The sequence below is a fragment of the Hippichthys cyanospilos genome, chromosome 20 (genome assembly GCF_059441005.1).
Source record: "Hippichthys cyanospilos isolate Australia breed blue-spotted pipefish chromosome 20, RoL_Hcya_1.0, whole genome shotgun sequence".
Classification (NCBI taxonomy): Eukaryota; Metazoa; Chordata; class Actinopteri; order Syngnathiformes; family Syngnathidae; genus Hippichthys; species Hippichthys cyanospilos.
Genome location: NC_142388.1, coordinates 1,787,087 through 1,810,063, shown reverse-complemented (window position 1 = coordinate 1,810,063; position 22,977 = coordinate 1,787,087). Strand labels below are relative to the sequence as shown.

Sequence of the window (22,977 nt, the reverse complement as noted above, 5' to 3'; positions counted from 1 at the left end):
CATCTGTTTGAAAATAAAATAATCCATGAAATGTATAATTGAGAAATATAAATATGTTGGATGCATGTAGAAGTAACTTAATCAAAGCAAAAATAAAAATAAAACATGTTTGTAAATCTCACGCACGCCCTGCAGATGATCACTAGAGGGCGCATGCGCACAGCCCACGATGGTCTCTGTCCTCCACCGGTGAAGAACTCCAGCTGGACTTTACTTGACTTTTTGGATCACGTGGACCGTGGTGATGTTTTTGTGGAGGTTGCACATATTCCCCAGCTTTACTCCGTCCGTCTGTTGTTGTTGTTGCAGCAGGAGGAGGAGAGGCCGTCCACGGCGTGTCCTTCCACGGCGTGTGCTTGTGGAGCTGTCGGAGCTGCAACTTTTGCTTAGTGGTGCAGTGAGGGAAAGGATGAGCCACTTGGAGCTGTGATTTTTTTTTCCCTCCCCTCTGTCCCCCATTTGACAGCTGATGAGGTGAGTGGGCGAAGTTTTTCAAGTTGGGCCACTTCATTAGGTGCAGTTATGTCGAGACAAAATATGTTAAACACCTCTAACACCTCTAAACAAATCCGAATTTTTCATTCACTTGTTGCTTAGGTGTGCCTTATAAAGTGGCCTATGTACTTACAGAATGTAAATTGCGCAATACTGCATTGACCAGGAATGGATAATTGAATGATGGGGGGGATCCACATTCAATCACACTGGTAGGGCATAAGGGGGGGGGGGGGGGGGGGGGGGGGGGGGGGGCTCACTAAGCAGGTGTGTGTAAAACATGTAAGCATGTTCAATATCACTGATGTAGACTGATACCAGCACAAGTGATCAATTTTTGAGTAGTCACAGTACCAAAACTTTAATTCTTTCAATAGATATAATTTCTTAGAAAAAAATCTTTTAGGTTTTACATACTGATCATAAAATGGACACAAGCAGCCGGTTGATATTGGTATCAGTACTCGCCCATTGGTACAAAAATTCTATGTCCTTCCTAGTCCACAGAAAATGCTGCTTTAGTGTGCCTCGTTGTTGGCCATGAGTGTGTGCATGTCATGGAGAAAAAGGGAAAAAAAAAATCTAAAAAAAATTGACATAAGTGCCTGCATTTACACAAGATCACGCCAGTATGGGTGCTTTAGAGCGCCTCGTTGTTGCGGAATGGAAAAGTCTAACAACAACAACCCTGCTGAATGTATTCCAACAGATAAGCTGATATACACAGCTACAATCATTAATAGTTTAGAACTTTTGATTTATAGAGCAATGGGTTATTTATGTTCTTAAAAAAAAAGCTCATTATTTAATGGTGATTCATTCTTGATTGTCAAATAAGAGACAGCAAAGTGTTCCAGATCACCGTGACTCTTTGCTTTCCCACCCTCCTTTACCACATACACACACATACACAGACGGGTAAGCAGGCACACATGCAAGGAACTATGTGTGTATATGGGGGGGGGGGGGGGGGGGGGGATCTCCTAGCAGCCGTAATAGTTTCAGTCCAAATGTCATTCTGCTTGCCTTAATGAGAAAGTCAGGACTGAGTGCTTTTAACGGCTTTGTCAAACCCTTGCACATCTCCCACTGCGACAAATCCATTACGGCCTCCTGGGAATTTTCACACACACAATTGCCACCGTTTTGTGAGTCGACCCATGATTGACAGGTCGGCAATTTCATGTAGCTAAATGAAATAGGCGTTGAATTTTCGAAAATTACGAGTTGCGCTCTGCAGAAAATAAAATCCAACAAAATTCTCATGAGATCTGTGTCACGTCAGGCCTTTGCAGCCACTCACGCAGATTTCTTTTTGCCCGTGAAGTAACCTTTCTCAAAATACCATATATATATTATGCATTCTGAAATTCCCGGTGATATATTTCTTGAAGGCGAACACGCGAAATGTAAGGACCAGGTTAAGCACACAAATCTGACCCATCTCCACTTGGACGTCCTTCATTTTGTTTTGCTTGGAACGTCTTTATCCGTATTCTATCCGACATTCAATCTATGCTCGCATGTGTGTTTGGATTCCAGCCAGGAGATGGAGAACAAGGCCATGTACCTGAGTACGTACGAGGAACGGGAGAGCGCGACCATGTACGAGGATGCCTATGAGGGACGTCATTTGTCCAAGCTTAACCTGTGTGATGAAGGTGAGGAGGAAGACGAGAACCCTTAAACTCAGAAAAACACGCATGAGTAAATAGGAAGTTTGCGAGAAAATGAACCCTGGCAAAGTGCAGTTTATTGCAGAAGTTGCTTTGCTTCCTCTGAACGTAAACATTTTTCTCGTTTCTGGGTTAAATGAGGCTAAGACGATGTCACGTTAGCTTTGTTTGGCAGAAATTAAGCAGATGGAGCAGATGCCTTAGCTTTGTCAATCATAAACACACGAAGCCTTTTTTTTTTTTCATTTGTTGGACAGCCTACCAGCCTACCACAATTCTTGATGTATGAGAAACAAAAATAACAATCAGTTTGAGGTTGCTAGCTTAGCCTAGCATAGTAGCAGAGAACATAGTACATCAGTTAGATATACTATGGCAGTTCTAGACATGATGAATTTTCGATCTTAGAGTTCAATAGAACGTTAGCAGCTAGTTTAATTTTGCTTTAATATTCAAGGGAGCCATTAGCTTAGCTACACAGTTATTAGCACACGAAACTTGCCTCTATGGTCTTCACAAAACATAAAATTAGCAAGGATTTTGGAGAGTTTTAAAGTAGACTTTACATTTCTTATCTCTTTTTTTAATTCCACATTTATAATGTCCATTTGTCACTTTACAGAAGAATAATACGGTATAATGTGGCTAACCAATGAAAAATAGTGGGCACATTAGCTTAGGCCTGTCTTTCTATATCAAGTAAAGTCATTTTTTTGTGGAATAAAAACAAAACAATTGTGCGGATGAAAGAATAGCTCATCGTTGCATACAAAAGCACTGGTACAGTTAGATGTATCTGACTCTCAGACTGATGCGGCTAGCTTAGCTCGGTGCATAAACGCAGGGTGAACATTTAGTTTGATGCTGTCAGTCATGATTTTTTTTTTTCTGTTACATTTTAAGTAGATGTAGAGCATGTCTATCTTATCTTAAAATAGCACAATAGAAAGTTTCAATGTCATAATAAGTTAATGGTTTTGCACCCGTAAGCTAAGCTAGCCTAGCCTCTCTTAACCCACAAACGTGTACGTTAGGAGGAAGTAAAGTGACTTCTGCTTATGTTTGCGTGATGCCAAGTTGCCGTGTCTTCTTCCCGACCTGCTGAGATCGACATTTTTGCTCTTCTATACGTTCCAACCATGTGGCGCACACTTACGCTTGCACATATCTGCGACAGCTGTGTTTGTCTTGCACTGCATGAGTGTGTGTTCCTGATCATATGAGCGTTGTGTTAGTGTGTATGCGTGAGTGTGTGTCAGTCACGGTTCTTATGAATTCAGCTGAAGTTGGGTCATTCCCGCTATATGATTTTTAGGGTTGTAATGTCACTCGGTGAAGGATCAATCTATGTATGCCCACAGTACTTAAGAGGGGAAAGTCTTACATGCTTTTAATCATTCAAATTTGCCAGGGTTGTTCACAGCAATTTTCCCTGTGGCGTGTCAAATTTAGGAGACATATTTATTTTTACTTTTTACTCCATGGGACTTTAATAACATTTGGCCTTCAGGTGAATGTACCGAGAACAAGTAAAATGAATGCATATTGTTTTTATTGAACATATGGTCCCAACTTTTGTCAAATTTGTTCCCAGAAGAAGAAACTAATCTGATAATTTGAATCTGTAAAGGATTCTTGAGCGCAGACACGGGCGGGCGAACGTCCAAAGCAAACTCTTAACGTATCGTGTTGTGGAAGCCAAATGTCTCATTGTGTTGGCTGTTAGCTGTTAGCCTTTGGCGCTAAACACTTTGGACCCACTGTTGTTGTCTTTGCTTTTTTACCCCCCCAATCAGATTCTGGAAAGCGGCGCAGGAAACGGGATCAGTGTTGCTCTCAGCTCAACTCTTTGGCGGCTATCAAGTACGCCATCGTGTCGCTCTACGTGCTTGTGCTGCTCACCATCTTTGGACTGTGCCTGGCAGGTATATCGGCTTTCCCTAATACCCATCCATGCATAGTTTTTTTTCCCCATATATATATATATATATATATATATATATATATATATATATATATATATATATATATATATATATATATATATATATATATATATATATATATATATATATATATATATATACACGACCTGATACCAATTGACCTACGGACCGGTACAAGGCCGCAAACCAGTGGTTGGGTAGCCCTGAAGCGTAAGCCACCAAGATTTGTACATAAAGAAAACATGGATGACAAAGTGTATAGTATAGTTATATATCATTTTTTGCTTCCACTTAAAGTTGTTTGTTTTAAAATCAAAAACAGTATTTTTCATTAAAAGTCTGAAAATGACTTATAAATCATTATTCAAAAACAAAAAAAGAGAAACTGGGAACAGGTTATTTGGAGTTAAATTGGGAGCTGTTAACCATGAACTTCCTGTTATGCTACATTATATATCATTAACATATAAGTCCAGTGGGATCTATTGTGGTTTTCTGAAACCTTGCCATGTACACACAGATGGGGTATGGGTTTTTTTGGGGGCATATGTCTGTGATCAATAAGTTTGCACATGGAAATAGTTTCATGTCCATCTCTAATTTCTTCGCACATGACATCAGCCCTGCCTCAAAATGAAGGACACATACACACACAGACGGTACACACACATGATGAGTGCTATGGAGGGGATACATGATGTGAAACTAATTTCCGTGTTACTGTAGCCGTGTGTTGCGCTTTAGTGTGGAGAACACACACGTAGGATAAACAAGTCACGTCCAGTGTAAAGTGAACCGCTAACAGTGAAGTGGGAGACGACTGGGATTCAATGGTGGGGCCACGTTTTGGAATGCGAAGCCCCCTCCGCCACCCACCCTGTTGTGATGTAAAATCTAGATAACACTATACATTTTCATCTCCTGGAAATGTTCCAGTATGTGTACATCTTGTGTGCAGAATTCTATACGGTACTCATTTTGAGAAGAGATCCTCAGGGAAATGTTTAAGGTTCACAGTTTTTCTATCAATTCGCTTATCATCCTTAATTCTTAATGGAGTTGTCCCAAAACTTATGTTCTGATCATGTACAAACTGTATGCAGAATCTTCCACAACACTATACTATAACCATACTTCAGTGAGAAATCTTTTTGAGTGGCGTCCCTCAGGGAAGGGTTCTGGGCCCATTCATAATTCATAATTAACTTTTAAAGCCAGATTTATTTTTTTTACAGAACCTGCCAGATCATTTTGAGCATTCTGAATGGATAAAGTTTTTTTTTTTTTTTAATAACTGGCCCAAACTATCCAATCACAGCTCACCTGTGTCGATCGTTTGCCGTTTTACAAGCTGAGCTGAACTGGCTAAATAAGTGGACTATCCATTTAAAAGTATCCCCATCTCTAGTGTATGTTGTGTATGCATGATTTTGTTTTCACTCACTAAAATGTTAAAACACACTCAAATTTAAGACACATTTTTTAGTGGCATTCCTCAGGGAGATGTCTGAGAGCCACTGTTTTTTTTGGACAACAATCCTCGTCCCTTAAACAGTCCAATATTTTTCTTCAATTTTCATGTCTATGTCACATGCACTCCAATATCCATTCGCTGGTGCGACACCATTCCAGTGGAGTTCCTCAGGAAAAAATTGAGCTGCATTCCTATGTCACTTCCTGCAGTAGGTGTATCAATGCTTTTATCCACTCATGGGTGTATATGTTACTTCATATCGCTCCCCTTTGTGTGCATTATGATTATGTAAGTTGATTAGGGTGATGCCCCCTGGAAAAACCCTGGCTGGGCCCCTCCTTTTCTGACCCGTAGCCAAACCTTGTGTGTGAGAGAGCGACTTTTTGCCTTTTAACCTTGAGCGAGAGGCCACTTAGCAAATGTCAACGTTGTTAGGAGACACGGAAAGACAAGGTGATGGAGACATTGCCGACCAAGTGTGCGTGCTGGAGTGTATCTGTGCGTAGTCGGAAGGTATTTTCTTATTTAGAACATTTAGATGAGCTGCCTGAAGAACAAGCAATCAAAGCAGCCTTTTTGCGTGCCAAGTGGCCCCAGCACTGCTCCCAGGGGGCTCCCGGCATCCACGCTCATGTAAAAAATGCTTGTGACTGTTTGCCAATTTTCCCCCCTACTCCTGTTTGCTTTTGGATTGAACTCTCACTTCTTATTGGGCCGCTGCAACCAGAACCCCCCCACCATCAACAATCCTGATCTCAACAACTATTTTTTTCCTTACGTCAAAGGTTGGACAGGCCACCATCTCCTGGCCGCTAGTGATGCTAATTTTTGTCAATTTGATGATCGAAAGACAAGAGCAATGTATAGTGGAGCAATTTGAGCACCCCCCCCCCACATAGGAAATCATACGACGTCAGTTACGAAAAAAAGAGAAAAACAGTAAAAGTGTGCAGTCCAACAAATAACAGCCAAGAGTACTTTACTGCGTGTCGTAAGATGATCATAGACATTTATTAGGCCGACAGCGTATGTCCATATATGGTCAGGCTTTTCAGCAGATTTTTATAAATTACGTGCGTTTATGGAAAGCAGAATGAAAGCTGAAATTTGGACGGTTTATCTTGAGTGTAGCCCACACTACAGGATAATCACTCAGGATCATCCTGACATCATCTGACAATCAGGCATACGCTCACTTTGCTTGGAAGGGAGGAAAATTGCTCAAATTAGGCATCTGCTTTCAAGTGACTTTAATGCGGAAAGGCGTACGCGCTTGCGTTTAGCCCGAGTTGACGAGTCGACACACATGCCCGAGTACATGTTACATATGTGACACATCTTCACGCAGACAGCAGCCACTTTGAAGCTTTGTCCGAAAACTAGACGACAGAAGATAAAAGGGGGGCAGCGATGGGAACCAGATGGGAAAAAGTGCAAGAGGGCAAATGTGACGTTAAAAGTTGACACCTTGTGAGTTTAATGATTGTGAAAATAGCACTTTGATGGTGATTGCTGGATTCTTGACATGTTAAAATGACATGTTAAAATTAATAATTCCACCAAAAGAGGTTCCACCAGATTTCCCAGCATTAGCGTCCTCTGTTTGTGAAGATTTTGTCATTTCCTGTGTGTCCAAATCTCCTCCTCAAATTAAAAAAAATGTTACTCTTTACTGAGTTTTCCACGTTGTGCGTGAAAATTGTGCAATCTTAAAATCTCTTCCGGTAACCCTGGCGGTGGATTGAGCAACTACACCAAAGTCGGTAGGTGCGGAAAAACTTAGAATAAATCATCAAAACCTAAACTGTAATCCAAATGTGGTTGACAAATTCCTGGAAATGACACGTATCTATTACAAAACATATCAACAATGAAAATATGAATTTTAAAAGACCCAATGTCAACAGATCAAGTTTCATGATGGCAACAGTATGACCCTGAAACAGATATATTTTCATCATTTCCAGTGGGGAAACTTGTTCCCAAACAAAGTGGAAGTGCACCAGAATTCCGATCACAAACACACCGACAAACATACCGTTGTGAACAAACACTCCATCAAATGCACACACTGCACACTCCCAAGCAGCTTTAAATTGACTCTAAGAACATAAAACCTCCAGTAATGTGTGCAGAGTTCTCTGCTCAACATAAGAGTCTGGAGAGCGTCCAACGCTTCCCCAGTGGGAGTGCTGCATAAGTGGAAGGTGCACACACACACACAGACACACACACTCACACACATAGTATGCACATGCAGACACCAGAGAGAGCCAAGGTTCTTTCAGGCCATCAAACGCAAGTCATTAAAGTGTAAGCGACTAATTGGAGATCTCACTATTGCCTTCTTTCCTTCTTTCGGTTGTTTTTTGGGGGGGCGGGGCTGCTTTCTCAAGAGCTTGTCATCATGATTGATTTTATATCCATTTTGTATGCACTGTGTAAAGAAAAAAACATTATTTTTTCAGAAGTTAATTAAATAACATTGCTCTACTTTCTATGATTTATTTTAATATATTTGTAGAGCCTGTAAAGTGAATTCAGAGGTTTGTCTCTATGTACATGTTAATTGGTAGTTCATTCACTGCCTTTGAGAGTGTTTAATATGACTCCATAGTACATTTCAAATTGGGAACAACTTTAGTGATGCGCAGTCACCAGTAGATGGCATCGATGCTTTATTTTAGAGATGATATAAGCACTCTTTGTGCATCCACTTAAAGAAATCTCAATAAAAAAAAAATGCATCAGGATGAAGTTAACTTTAATTGAACAGTTGGTTGTCATTCAAGTATTTAAGCCACGGTGGAGGTCTTCTTTCGTGATACCAAAACAATCGCACTTTTGCAATAATCCTGCCTGTAGAACTCCCACATGTTGCAATTTACACGCTGGTTGCAAGTCCTGCAGTCATGCCTTTTGCGCCTGGCCAAGCCGCGCTTCGTTTTAATAGAAACAAGCTGTGCTGTTTGTGGCCGTATCAAAGCGGCGCACTGTTGTTTTCTTTGTTCGTTTACTTGTGGCTTTCATGGTATAAATAGTTTCAAGCCAACATATGCCGCAAGTGCATTGGAATAATGCCGGGGAGGAAAGTGCCACACCGTGTTACATGCCTGTGAGATTACGGTCAGTAACAAAGTGGAATGTCAACGCATGTAAATAAGTCAAAGAGATCGTTTGACTTTATCACTGCGATTAAAATCAGATGCAGTGTTGCATACAGCAGATGCCAAAACCAAGTCCTGTAAAGACACATTTTCCCCTATAGGAAATACTGTAATTTTAATTCTTCATGAGTCACCTGGGCGTAGTATACAACAGACTTCTGGCTTTACAGTGGGCTGGTCACGGCTTGTTGCTCTTCTCAGAGGATCAAGAATATATGCCTGTTCATATGCTCCATTTTTTAGTCCAAATATCCTTTGTTTAAAAAAACAACACCAATACTCCACTCTTTATTCTTTGGACCAGTGGTTCTCAAATGGGAGTATGTGTACTCTTGGTTGTCCATGAAGACACTTCAGGGTCTATGTGAGATTTATAGCAGGTCTTCTGAAGGTATTCGCACATCTAATTCAGTGCCTTTTTGATTTTGCAGGAATAGTGCGTTTCCTTTTCAAATCAAGAGCAAATTAACTGTAATATGATGCAACGTATTCAAATTTTTGTTGCAGTGACTCCTTTGCAAAACATTTTACACCTTTATTTTGTTTTTTTTTTATATTTTCCATTCAATGACCTAGAAATAAAACAGAGAATGTTGCTCAATCTATCTTTTGAAGATGCTAAATTTAAAAAAAGCCCTCTAAATACCACTAAGAATGTACTTTTTGGTGCTTTTACCTCAGCTTGGGAGCAAAAAAAATATGTCAAATATCTGCCAAAATGTACACTTTGATGTTGGACAAAAACGTCAAGCTGTGGAAGGAGTTAACGTCCGAGCTTAGTAACCATGGACGCTGATCCAGCAGCCGTTTTTTCAATGCAACACAGACACGGATGTAGAATCCGACAATCCCCAAACACAAAACGGTTCACTTGTAATTGTTTGACACAGTTTATTCAATGTTGTTTGGGAAGGCAAATATGATTCATTTGAATGTGCTGGGAATTTTTTTTTTTCCATCCAAAGTGCATCATGGCAGCTGAGTTGTTGACAGGCTGTGACCGACGCGTTAGCTGTTGCAATTTTGCTGTTGAAATGTGACGTAGGAGGCCAAAACACGCGCGGCTGTCAATCACCAGAAGCCCACAGCCAAAAAGTGACGATCTTGAACGGCAGCTGTCCTTTTGGCTCCGGGAAACACTTGACAGATTTTGCTTTTTCGACATTGTTGTTTGTGTGGTCATTTGAAAGCAACACCGAGTCTTACTTTTTAAATTGGTCAAAGAGAAATTGCTGAAGTCATCTACAAAGACTGAGATCTGTGCGAGTGCAATTAGCTAGCTGGCTGTCTAATCGCACACACTGAAAGTGTATTTTCCACTTTGGATAGGCCGCTGGTGTTGCTGCTGTAGAGTGCCTCATTGTCCGCCACGAGTGCATGCACACAATGAAACACAGGCAAAAAAGCTTTTTATTTCCCAGTCCACGATGACAGCAAGCACGTAAATACAAGTTTTGCAATGGAGTGGCTACTTTAGAGTGCCACGTTGTTGGCGATGGGAACACGCACATGGAGAGAAGTTCAAAAAAGCCAGATTGTGAGAGTTTGACGCGGAAGTAGCCGCTTTAGAGTGCCTTGTTGTTGCAAGGTCAGCGAGAAGCAGATTTATTTTATGACAAACCTGTGATCCAACCTGTTCATTTGTCTCTACCGTTGTGTCCATTAAGTGAATCTCATTCCAACACATGAGACATCATTAGAAAGTTCAGAATGTCCTCGAGCGAGGACACTAGAACTCAGGCGAACTCCAATTAGTCAAAAGCTATAGATAAAAAACGAATGTCCACTACAGTGGATATAAATGAATAAACTGGTCCGTGAGAATATATGGGTATTTTTTTTTTCAGATTGGCAAATTTTTTAGCCATTTATTTTCACGTTACAGGGACTTTAATGTCCTGCACAAAGTGTACTCGCATGAGTGTGTGTGCTTGCATGCATTGCAGTGCAGACAGACCATCATTTAGCAATTAGCCTCCCCCGGTCTCGGGTCATTTGGCGTAAACCTAACACGCATAACGAGCTGCAATCCATTTGTTCTCTTGCGGAGGTCCTCTGCATTTTTTTTTAACCTCTTTTAAGCAATTTAGCCCCCTTGGGGGAAAAAACCCCGCACCCCTGCCCCCTCGACACCTCCTGATACTTTTAATAACTTGTTTAGCATAGGTGATGTCATCCCGACGTCATGCTGTAAACATCTGTGCTGTAGAGGGAATCGTTGCTGTGCTACAGGCCATCAGAAGAACGATTTGAGAGGCCGCAGCCAAGCACAAGACAAGAAAGGTTAATGGATGCTTAAATTGGGAGCTTTGCAGCTAAATCAACATATGCCAAGTCTTTTTTTCTGCTGTTATTCCTCATAGCTGTATTGACTACATGCTTTGAACAGGGATGGAACATCAACACATTGCTTCCAATTGATCATTTTCCCGTTGAACATGTTGGAAGTGGAGCAAAACTCCAGGCCAAATTCAATATGGTGACCAAATTTTCCGGGCCTGAGCAGTCATAATACAGCCCACCTTCTTTCACCGGTCCCCTACTGTGGGACGGCCACCTTGGAAAATTGATGGGTAATTCTGCCCCGCTGGGTGGCAGCCATCTTGAAGAATCTCATTGCCATGGTTGCTTTTCTTGGACAATTTATTCAATAACTTCACTTTTCTGGTTCCAATATTGCACCTACATTGTGGTGGACATCTTGGACAGGGACATTTGACTCGATCCACCTTCACAGTACCGTGCACCCCCACTGTGGCGGCCATGTTAGACCGTGAGATTTGGCTCACCTTACCTTCTTACTCTGAGGTCCTCACCCTCGGGTAGCGGTCACCGTGGTCAATTTATTAAGTACATTGAAGATTCTCACTTTCTGGCTCCACTGGGGGGAAACCATCTTGGAAAATTGATGAGGTACACCACAGATTTTCGCCCATCAATTCATTAGTTACAGCCAAATGTCTCTCTCCCAATTCTCTGTTCTATTCTAATCCATTCTATTCTATTCTATTCTATTCCATGATTTAGTTCTAGGAACTACAAGCAGCAAGAACTTTGGATGGAGAGCGACATCTGCTCTCCATTACAAACAACAGTCGTTATCCCGGCTGAGTGATTGATGCTGACTGATCCCCTTAAATTTGGGGACTTTTTCTTCGTTGCTGAGAGATGCTCAACAACAACTGCTCCGTGTTTTCTTCCCTCTGCAGTGTCTCGCTCCCAGGCCTGGTCGCAGCGGCAGCAGGTGCTGATGGACAACATCACCCAGATGTCGGAGCGCTCCCGGCTGCTCCAGCAGACGCTGGGCGAGACGCCCGATAGGACCGACCTCCTAGAGAACATCTGGAAGCTAGAGAATCTCTTCCAGAACCACAGCGATCGGCTGCAGAAGCTAGAGGTCTTCATCCAGGTGCTTTGGACATCTCATTATTCTCACTATCTCATTCTCATTATTGAACTATTATTGTATTTCGGTTGCTTCCAGAGCCTGGAGATGGAGTTGAGAAGCATGCAAGCTCACTCTTTGCAGTCTGAAGGCTACCTGGTGCAGCTAGATGAACGGCTATCATCGTTTAGCAGTTCCGCCGGACGGAACCTGACGGGCCTGACCGCCGAGGTGGCGCGCACGGCCACCTGGCTCCACGACCAGAACTTATTGCTTAGGTTCGCCAAGTTACCTTAACGCGACTAGCGTGACGTCACCGCACGCGCTGACAACCGTGTTTGTTTTTTTTCTAAGGGAGACTTCGGGTCAGGTGACCGGGCTGAGAGACAAGTTAGAAGAAGTAAACTGGACAGTGGGAGCTGTCAATCACACCGTCAGCAATGACATCAATATTCACCATTTGAAAATACACGATCTGCAGGCAAGACCGCAAGAAAAGTCGGTCGAGAGCTTTGCATTCACCGTCGATATTAATCATTACAAATTCAATTCCGTAGATTCAGATCAGCAACATCACGGAGGACACGTCCAGTCTGTGGGTGACACACATTCACACGGAGGGGCAACTTCGGAACGAGATGGAGATCTTGAACACCATCACCGAGGACCTGCGCCTCAAGGACTGGGAGCACTCCTTGGCGCTGAAAAACATCAGCTTCATTGAAGGTCAGCTGGAGTTCCATGCTTATTAAATTGCTCCCAAGTTAGCCACTAATAGTTTTCGTGAAGTGTTTGCTTAAATCATTTTGTGCCCTAAATAACTACATAAATGTACGAAAACCTCCACCAGGAACAACCAATCCTTAACTCTCAGTGCCATGGATGAGAATTCTCATCTTTTAAAATAGGAATAAAAAGGATAAATATTTCACCATGTACAGTATTCTCCCGCCTTTTCAGCAGAAACATTCAACAGGACTGCTCCTCATAAATCTCATTTCTGGGTGGAGGAGCCGTCCGGAGCCGAGAGATATTTTTTCAGTGACTTGAGAGCATATGCTCTTCGCATGACAACATTTCAAACTTATGCGGAATAAATTTTGGGCGCGACTATCACCGTGCCAGGCGAGCGAATCACTTCCCGGCACCAAGTGAGACAAGCCAAAAATGCCCCCCACCCCCCAAAAAAAAACATCATAAAGGAAGACAATGACAATGTGGCCGTGTTCTTCGTAAAGTTGACAAACAAATTAATATGCGTTTTATCATAGATATTTCTTGTTGTTTTTGCAGGACCTCCGGGGCCAAAAGGAGAGAAGGGTGACACCGGGCCACTCGGGCACACCGGGGCCTCTGGATTAACCGGTTTACGAGGTTAGTCCTATCCAACTAATGTGGAAAAAAGTCTAACGACACAAATTGTAAACAGTCTAAGAACTTGCTACGCCGCGTTGCCCTTAAAGTTTGTTTTGAGTCCTCGCGGCCTTCTTCCTGTTCTTGAAATAGAAAATGAGAAAAAAACAAATGAAAATAAATAGTCAGGTTTACAGTTTTACAAGCCCCACAATGTTGAGTCCACCAGCTAAACCATGAAAAGAATTTGAATTTCCTCCCCCCGACAAAATGTGCTATGATGCAATCCATCCGCAGATGTGTTGCTATGCGTAAAAATGAAAAATACACCCAAAATATGGAGGCTTGTTTTTTCCACTTCAGCAGGATTCTCAAATTCAATCTTTTAACAACGAAACAGGCACAGATTCAACTTTGAATGACTCATGTCAATTTGCAGAAACTGTTGTGGTTTTTCATTTAGATTCACCCCTCTCCTTCTTCCTTGACAATCGCACCATGTTTTTGTGGTTCTAATACACATATATATATATATATATATATATATATATATATATATATATATATATATATACACATACACACACACACACACACACACACACACACAATCCCAAGTCGGGCATGCTAATGTTGAGCGTGCCCAAGTTAAACCGACTCTGGGGGCTGAATTTTCAAAGCACGCTGAGAGGCGCTCGCGAAAACCCAGTTTGACCTTCAAGTGTGTTTTCACACCAGAGGATTGAGACTGGAGTGGCATCAAAGTCCCTCCTGCTCTTTAAACACAACACAGCTGCTCAGCTGGCGTCGCCACGCTGTCTTACGGTAAAAGGTGACGCCAGCACACACAATTACACGGTGGAAAAAACACGACTTAAGACTTTAGGGTGAGCGTGTGAAACGGCTACACATTCATCTTTGTGTTGTCGGAGGTAATCTCACGATGCAGAAAAAGCTCATTTGTTGGCACAATCAGGATGTAATCTATATTATACTGCCCCTAAGTGGCCAACACAAGAAATACCAGAGGAGCAGCACAGTACTCGTTAAAGTAAAGTAAAAAAAAAAAAACTTGCTGCAAAAAATTCTTTGAATTATTCTGTTATCCATTGGGTATTCTTTTTGCATAAAGTACAATATTAAACTCGTTAAAGCATGGAGAAAAAAAAAATATCCCCAAGTGGGCCGGACAAATAAAATCATTGTATATATTTATATATCTTTAAAACTATCAATACTCAACTATCAATAACATTAATGCACATGAGAATTGATTAATTGCGCCACCCAATGCATGCCGCAAATCTAAGTTTTTTTGTTTTTTTTTAACAATATTGTTAAGATATTTTGTGTAAAAGTGTTATTTAAAAGGAATCGGTTCCAGAAAATAGCAATATAAATTAGATATATAGAATATATATTAGAATATAATTATACATATTAGAATATAATTAGAAATAGCAAATAGTGAAAATTCGCTTATAACTGACACTTATTGAAATGCATTAATCGGGCGTTTAATAGGTAATCAGATTCTTTTCTGCCCAGGATCGTCATCAGCCTAAAAATAAATTAGCCGGGCCCTATGATAGAGGCTAAGGCAATTAAACGATTAAAAAAAAAAATCTCGTTTTTCTGCGTATGCTGGAACAGATTAATGGCATTTTCATTGACACCCATATAAGGCACTGCTTTGGCTCCATTTCTAGCGAGGTTCATAATCACTTCTGCGTTTTTCAGAGCCAAAACAAATAGTGTCCCGTCAGTCGATTAATACCGATACATGTCTGCGACTTGTTGCTCGGGAGCAGGCATAACACGAGAACGTGCATGTGTTCCTCATTAGCGCGTTAGCTCGGAGTAACTCCGGTGTGCTCACTGTAAACATACGCGTACACGCACACATTCATTATGGCGGGGAAATAGATTTTATTAGCGGGCAAGAGGGGGAAAAAAGGAAAAGCTATCGCTGTTTTCCTCCAATTTCTGGCCGGCCGAAAGCTTTGGAGCGTTTATCCGGCTATGTCGTCCATCAATGATGTCATGGCGGCGCCCAGGGAAAGCTGGGAATGGACCAATTCAATTTGCGAGAACATGTTGAACAATTGTGCGCGTCCAACTTTTGTGGGAACGTTTTGGGGGAAGTTCCTCATTCTGTTCCCAGTGCACAACAAACGGTCCTTGAAGACCTACTTGGAAGAACGCTATTGGCAAGCCAGGTCCGATTGCCTTTTGTTTTAATTGAAAAAGTATGCATATGCTACGGGGCAATTAGAAACGTGCAGAAGAGTATAGAACAAGTGGTTCTCAACATATTTTTCACTGATGTACCTCCTGTGACTTTTTTTTTTTTTCTCAGCCAAGTACTCCTCTACCCAGCGCAAAACAATTTGGGGGATTACAAAAAAATAATCATAAAATGGAGTGTGGTTTTAAGTCATGAGACAACTGGTGTTCACCAGTTGCTTCATGTCCCAATGAATTTTCGGAAATCTTTGTATCTCCAAAATCATAGCGTTTCGGAAAATTTGCCGTTTGTGAATAATAATGGTTAATAATCTTTTTTCAAAAATTAAAGTAATGCAGTTAATCAATTATTAAGTACTAAATTAATCGATTACTTAATTGATTACTCAAGGTCATTAAGTATTCAAGTAATCAATTACTTTTGGTTTTGGAGTAATAAAGTAATTCATTACCTTCAGTAATTAAGTAACAAGTGATCAAATACTTTCGGTAAATAAGTATCAAAGTAATTCATTACTTTAGGGCGCTGAAGTAACTGATTACCGCAGGTACTAAAGTAACTTTAGTGCTTTATTTATTTTGTACCAGCCCCCATTTTTAGACCGTAAAGTAAGAAATTACTTGGGTAATATAGTAATAAATTTATGATGACTTAGTTTACTAATGTATTAAAGTAATTGATTATTTTAGGTACTGAAACATTTAATTACCATAGGACTTAATTCAATTAGTAGTAGCCATTTTTACACCCACTTTTAGCCAAAGACTTGAAGAAATTAAAAAATATATAAATGAGTATCTGCATTTAAATGTCTGGACTCTTAAAAACATTGTAAAAAAAGTATATGCCTTTGGGATTGAATGAGTTAAAAATCCGACCAAAATCAAGGTGTTGTCTCCGCTCTCAAATCCTGCGTATGTGCCCCTTTGAATCTTGAAAAGCTAGTCTTTTGATATTTTGGCCGCATTGTTCAAGGAAATAACTTCCAGATGTCTCTTCAAGGGTTTTCTGGGGAAAAAGGCATCCAGGGACTTCGCGGGATCAAAGGATCCACGGGTGACAATGGCAGTCAAGGAGAAAAGGGTGACGCCGGACCTGTCGGACCAAAAGGTGGGTGAAAAGCACGAATGGGTGCCAATGTTTATGGGTCGACCAGATGTCAAGAGGGACGAGCGCAAGAGCTAAAGGGTATCAGCTCGTGTTACCCGAGGTTGTTACGGCATTATTTTCAATCCAAGAAGCGAGCAGACTGAACCAAGGCCCGAGTCCATGCAATTGCAATTGATTGCAAAAATCAGTTTTGTTATGGATAAAGAAATATGAACCGTGGCCACCCCACTGGAAAATCTCCGACTACGCGCCTGGACAAAATAAAAAAAAGGTTTGCTGCCGGTCGCCATATTAACGATTTCAATCAAAAATTGTCTGAACTTGTACACGATAACATTCTGCAACCGTGATCAGTGGTTGATGTTGGCACACCGGATGTCCAGGAAGTGTGTGTCGAGGTGTGTTTTGCACCACCGCACGGCAGGTGTGATAATAGTCTCAGAGTTCAAAATAAAATGAAAATAAAGCCCACTGTTTGGGAAAAAAAAAACAACAACAAAAAATTAGACCTCTCTGGTGAAAACGAGCAACAAATGGCACCCCGACAGATTTGAAGGTCGGTCTTGTGGTTTTTGGATCACAAGTCTATTCCGTAAGCAAGCGAGGAGTTTTGCTTTCCAAGCTGCCAATAGAGGCTGAAACCACAGGAAATTTCATTTACGACCGTTTAACAATTTGACTCTCTCAGGGCGGGTTGGTGGCCTCTAACTGTTTAATTTATAACCAAATTCACGGATTCCAGGATGAAAAAAAAAAATACACCACATATGCTCCAAATATTACAAACCGGAATGTTTCAGCAGACAAACAACTTTGAAGTTGATGGTCAATAGTCCAAAATTTGGTCAAAACAAATAATAACAAAAAAAAGTGATGACGTCCATTGTCCTTTCGTCCTCAGGGGAACGAGGAGAACGAGGGATGAAGGGAGATAAAGGTGACAGAGGAGTAAAAACAGGTGAGGAAATGCTACTTGACAGGCGCAAAATAATTCACATTTGTATGACTCGATGTGAAAGTTTTGGAATCGTATCACATGCTAAGCTGTCGCTCTTTGAATTTGAACACGGCTTGCAGACAGGCTTCGACTTGGCCGTCGGCCACGTCGGCAAAATAAGTCCAGATGACAAGAAAGGGTCCGCGGCAGCACAAATTGCACACCGATAGAGTATGGTTGCTATTTTTCTTCAAACCGTCATTGAGAAACGGTACAATATGGAATCCTATCACAACCGCATCATTTTCAAGGCGTCCTCCAATTTTTCACATTACATGATGTAGTGTCGTCAAAGCTAGAAAAGAACTTTAGTTTACTGATTATTTCTGGAAAGGTCATACAAGCACAATTTGAATTAAATCATCAATCATTTGCTTCAAGCAACCACGTACCCTGCGATCCAAAACCAACATTTTGACAGTGGCGAATTTATGAGCCGATGATTCTACGGTCTCTTGAAACAAACACACCTGCTCAGTTCTACAGTTCTGGGTACTGTAGCTCTGCTTTGTTTTAAGATTTCATATACATCAAAGGCAATACTTAGGAATATTATCCAGTGCAAAGCTAAAGGCACACATGTTTTTCCTTCGTGCAAATGTTCTTGTGAAGTGCAGATGGTCCTTGTGTGTGTAGCATCCTTAGCATGTTGTTAGAATGGAGTGGAAGATGATAGAATGCTAAATTTAAGGCTGACGTTGTCAAATGTGTTCTTTATCTTGAGAAAATGTGCACACTGTTACCTTAGCTTTTGTTAAGCTAGCAGGTCAGGAAAGTCTTTTCTGGTTTGCTGTTTTATTTGTATTTATTTATTCATTTTTTGCCATTTTGGTACTATAATTTTTGTCTGACAAAATCTATAGAAGTTTTAACAGTATTTAAGTATCTTCTGGTCTGGATTATTTTTGCAGCTCCTTTTTGACAAGCTACATTTGCTAGCTAGCTGACAAGCTAAGTATTTTCCAGTTTTGTTTTGTTTTTTTCACCTTTTTGGACTATAATTTCTGCGTCACAAAGTCTATAAAAGATTTAACAGTATTTTATTAATGTTATGTGTTGGTCTGGATCATTGTTGGGGCTCCTTTTTGACAAAATGAGCGTGCTAAACCAGCAACAAAGCTAGGTTTTTTTCAGTTGGCTGTTTTTTTTTTTTTTTAAACCTTTTTTGGACTATAATTTCCGCATCACAAAGTCTATAAAAGCTTTAGCAGTATTTAAGTACACTCTTCTTTTGGTCTGGATTATTGTTGGAGCTCCTTTTTGACCAAATAAATATGCTACGCTAGTAAGCAAGCTAAGTACTTTACAGTTTGCTGGGTTTTTTTTTGTTTGTTTGTTTTTTTTACCTTTTTTGGACTATAATTTGTGGGTCACAAACTGGATCATTGTTGGCGCTCTTTTTTGACAAGATAAGCTTACCAAACTAACAAACACTCAGGTATTTTCCAGTTCACTGTTTTTTTTTTTTTTTTTTTTTTTGCCTTTTTAGGGCTATAATGCATCACAAAATCAATGGAGGCTTTGACATTATTTAACCAGCATTGACATTTGGTCTGGATCATTGTTGGAGCTCCTTTTTGGTAACCCAAATTGTTAGTATTTTCCAGTTGGACAAGCTAAGCTGCTAATGTTTTCCAGTTTGCTGTTTTTTTTTAACTGTTGATCCATGTTGAAGCGCTTACAGGGCTCAAGATAAAATATACCTTTTCATTTCAATGTGTTTGATTGTACTCCTTCACTGCTGATTATATGACTTATGAGTGAACATTTACAGATGCAGGAAAGTGAATTGTTTTGATTTTAGCTGTCAGGTCCCCGAGATTAATACCAGACAGATGAATCCTATTTATTTTTAACTTCAAAGTCCTCTTGGAAAAGTCGAAAGAAACAACCGAATGCAGTGTGTTTGAATCCGAGCCACATTTCATTAAAAAGTTATTGAACGTACACTAATGTCCCGCATGTGCTGAATTCCAGAGTCCTGTAAAATCCCGTCTTTTGTCCTCTCAGTGGAAGACACCCTGGTGCGACTGGTGAACGGGTCGGGTCCCCACGAGGGCCGCGTGGAGGTCTTCCACGAGCGGCGCTGGGGGACGGTCTGCGATGACGTGTGGGATAAGAAGGACGGCGACGTGGTGTGCAGGATGCTGGGATACAGAGGGGCCGCTGAGGTCCACAAGACGGGACGCTTTGGACAAGGTAAAACAAAAAAAAAAAAACGTTTTTGTTATTTCATTGGATTTGAACGCGTTCTTTTCTTCATGACTTTGATCCACGTAGGCAGCGGTCTGATCTGGATGGACGACGTTGCGTGCACAGGCTCCGAGACCGCCATCCATGAGTGCAAGTTCTCCGGTTGGGGTAAAACCAACTGCGGTCACGTGGAAGACGCTGGCGTCACCTGTCTTGGCTGACCAATAGATAAATCAACCCTTTGGGCCCAGACACTTTTTTTTCCTTGTTGTTGCTCTCAACGCAGCTTAGCGGGACCGTTTTGCTTGCCAAGATGGACGTAGAGACTTTCTGAGAGACCTATCTTGGAAACAAACCTTCATATTGGGGCAGCTGCTGCCGCTGCTAAAAAGACTTCTGATCTTCACCATTTTGTGCCTTACCATGAGGACCCTATTTTAATGTACTCCTTTATAGTGTTATCTTCATGAGGACTTTTATGGCAATTAATTGGTCTTCCAAGATATTTCACCACAATTCCAACAGAATTTTCACTACCAACTATGACATATGTGGTACTCTGTTTATACCATACATACAAATGTTCAAAATCTTCAATTTGAGTAAACATGACGTAAATATACTGTTTTATGTATCGTGCATCGACGGCAGTAAACAGAATCTATGCTGTGGTGATATCGCGATACAACACGCTGCTGAAGAATCTATGAAGTCTGCCGTTCAACAAATCCCCAAAACACAGTTTTCCCAGTTTTATTTGGAAAGAAGCGCTTGTCGTTAGCATGGCACATGTTGGCGGTATGTTTCTCATTAGAGCTCAATGTTTTGTTTAAAGGCGTCACATTCTGACGGCGCAAAAGTGTCGCCAAAGCTAACACCCGACTTCCATTTTGTTTATTTTCCCTGTCCCGCTTTGTCATCACAACGTGTCTCGTCTGGCGGCCGCAGGGACGCAAACAGGATATCCTCTTCTCGTCCCTGCGTATTGGCTCAGCGCGATGAGTCTAATCGGTCGTGGCAGTTTAGACGCTAATGTACTGTACCAGCATGCTAACATGCAAATGAAGGATGTTTTTATTTTTGCAATGGAATGAAACGTCATCGGAATTGTGATCGACGAATCCACCACGGCAGTCGTCCTCCACCTTTTTTCAATAATGTACACGCTGTGATTTTTTTTTTCCAACCAAGTCCCCCTTTTTAAATTTGGGAACTTCATTTGTTATGGTATATCTAGGTGTATTTTATTCAGCAATTCCAAAATATCAGAGCATCAAAAGTTTTTATTCACCCTCTTTTCTGCAGTAAAATTACAATGTGCATTGGTATAAAATTTAAATTTCAAGGTATACCCGAAGAAGTCACTATAACACAATTTAGAATTAAGGTACTTCCTGTTCCAATGGATTTGCTCTTAATCTGAAAAGAACATGCTCTGTTCCTGTGATGGCGTTAAAAAGCAATCGGTTAGGTTTGCTGATACCTTCAGAAACCCCGTTAAAATGTGACACATCCCACACAAGTCCCTTCACGTACCCCCATTTGAGAACCGCTGCATTTTCTAATTCAAACCACAATAGAATCAACGGGATTGTTATTGCTATATCACACCTGCTCTTGCTATTCCTGCTTTGTGCTGCACAATCATTCCTGCCCTGAAGTTCAATGGTTGAATAATTTTGTCACACCAATGTCAAAAACAGGAAGTCCGCAAAGGAAAAGTTTGAAATTGAATCACACCTCTTTATGAAAAATAAAATCAATTTGAGCAAAAATAAACACTGCAGCATTTGCTTGAGCTGCTGCAGAGCAAAAGCAAAAGATCCATTTCTGTATGAAATATAAAGCACATCTTGGAAGCTGAAAATATTCTGGAGCAGCTGCATGCACAAAGAAAGTAAAAAATGTCCAATTTTTTCAGGCCCGACTGATGTTTTCTCACAGGAGGAAAAGTGGTCATGTGATCTCCCGTTTGGGACGATACTTTATCCTCTTGCGGTTAAATACTTTCCCGTTGTACCTTTTGAAAATGAGAAGTGCTCTTATTCACTTAATTTTTCTCTTTAAACATTCATGGTTGCTTGTCATACATGTGTTTTTTATCATGGCGTGTCAGTTCGAAATTTATCAGAAGTATGACGACTTAGTAAAAGCCAATATATTTGATAGTATGCTGTTCGATTTGTGTTTCTACTACTAAATTCTGCATATGCACTGCTGACGTAATAAATATGTTTAAGTGGGTGAGCTTGCTTCTCTTTGGCATCGCCTCTTGATTGGCAATTATGTATGAATCCTGTTATCTTTAATTCAGTGTTAGATTCCCTTTCGTGGAATGATTAAAAATGTAAAGTTGTTTTATGGCAGTTTATGTCTTTGAGGCAAGTTCCAAACTCTCATTTGAGGAGTCCAACTTTATGTTACTGGCTCAAATCAAGTGCGTAATGTTGTAAATTCTCTCGTCAATTTATTGAATTACTGCACCAAGGCAGCGCTATTTAATTTTCCAATAAAAGACAAATATAAACTTCCACACCAAATGTGTCTTCTTTCTTTTTGCAGCAAATGTGTCTGAAAGGCAAGTAAAAAGATCCTTTCATTTGCTTGCAGAGACACTGATTCAGGGGCACCTTGAGATACAAGTGACCCCAAGCTACAACTTTTTCAAGCTGTCATGTGGATGCTCAGGGACACGATCATTTGTCCTGTCTTCATGTTCTAACGCACACCACAACATGTGGCTGCGTAGACCGCAAAACATGAGCTATTTTCCCCTTTTGGGTGAAATAAAAGAGGAATGGCGAGCAAAGAGCGCCCATCCAGAGTCCGTTGTCGCATTCCTGCTCCTCTGCCTCAAAGGAAGAGTTCTGTCCGGGTCAAAGGTGACTGGACGGGGGACAAGCTATGCTATGTGAAGAAGGAGAAAAAGCTGG

The 22,977-nt window shown here is 40.9% G+C and overlaps 1 protein-coding gene across 1 annotated transcript; it reads left to right on the top strand.

Moving 5' to 3' along the window:
* The first annotated feature begins 210 nt into the window (after positions 1–210).
* scara5 (scavenger receptor class A, member 5 (putative)) lies at positions 211–22,544 on the top strand. The gene is made up of 12 exons (XM_088403325.1): positions 211–474; positions 2,038–2,156; positions 3,968–4,096; positions 11,968–12,167; positions 12,243–12,421; positions 12,498–12,624; positions 12,701–12,869; positions 13,437–13,517; positions 16,747–16,854; positions 17,756–17,812; positions 19,862–20,050; positions 20,132–22,544. The coding sequence occupies exons 1-12, from the start codon at positions 470–472 to the stop codon at positions 20,263–20,265; spliced, it is 1,497 nt and encodes a 498-aa protein (XP_088259451.1). The 5' UTR covers positions 211–469; the 3' UTR covers positions 20,266–22,544.
* The last annotated feature ends 433 nt before the right edge of the window (positions 22,545–22,977 follow it).

Excerpts from the sequence above, each read along its gene's own strand:
- scara5 (XM_088403325.1), top strand. Across the intron at positions 4,097-11,967 it reads CTTTGGACTGTGCCTGGCAG|TGTCTCGCTCCCAGGCCTGG; the intron begins GTATATCGGCTT and ends TTCCCTCTGCAG. Across the intron at positions 12,422-12,497 it reads GACCAGAACTTATTGCTTAG|GGAGACTTCGGGTCAGGTGA; the intron begins GTTCGCCAAGTT and ends TTTTTTTCTAAG.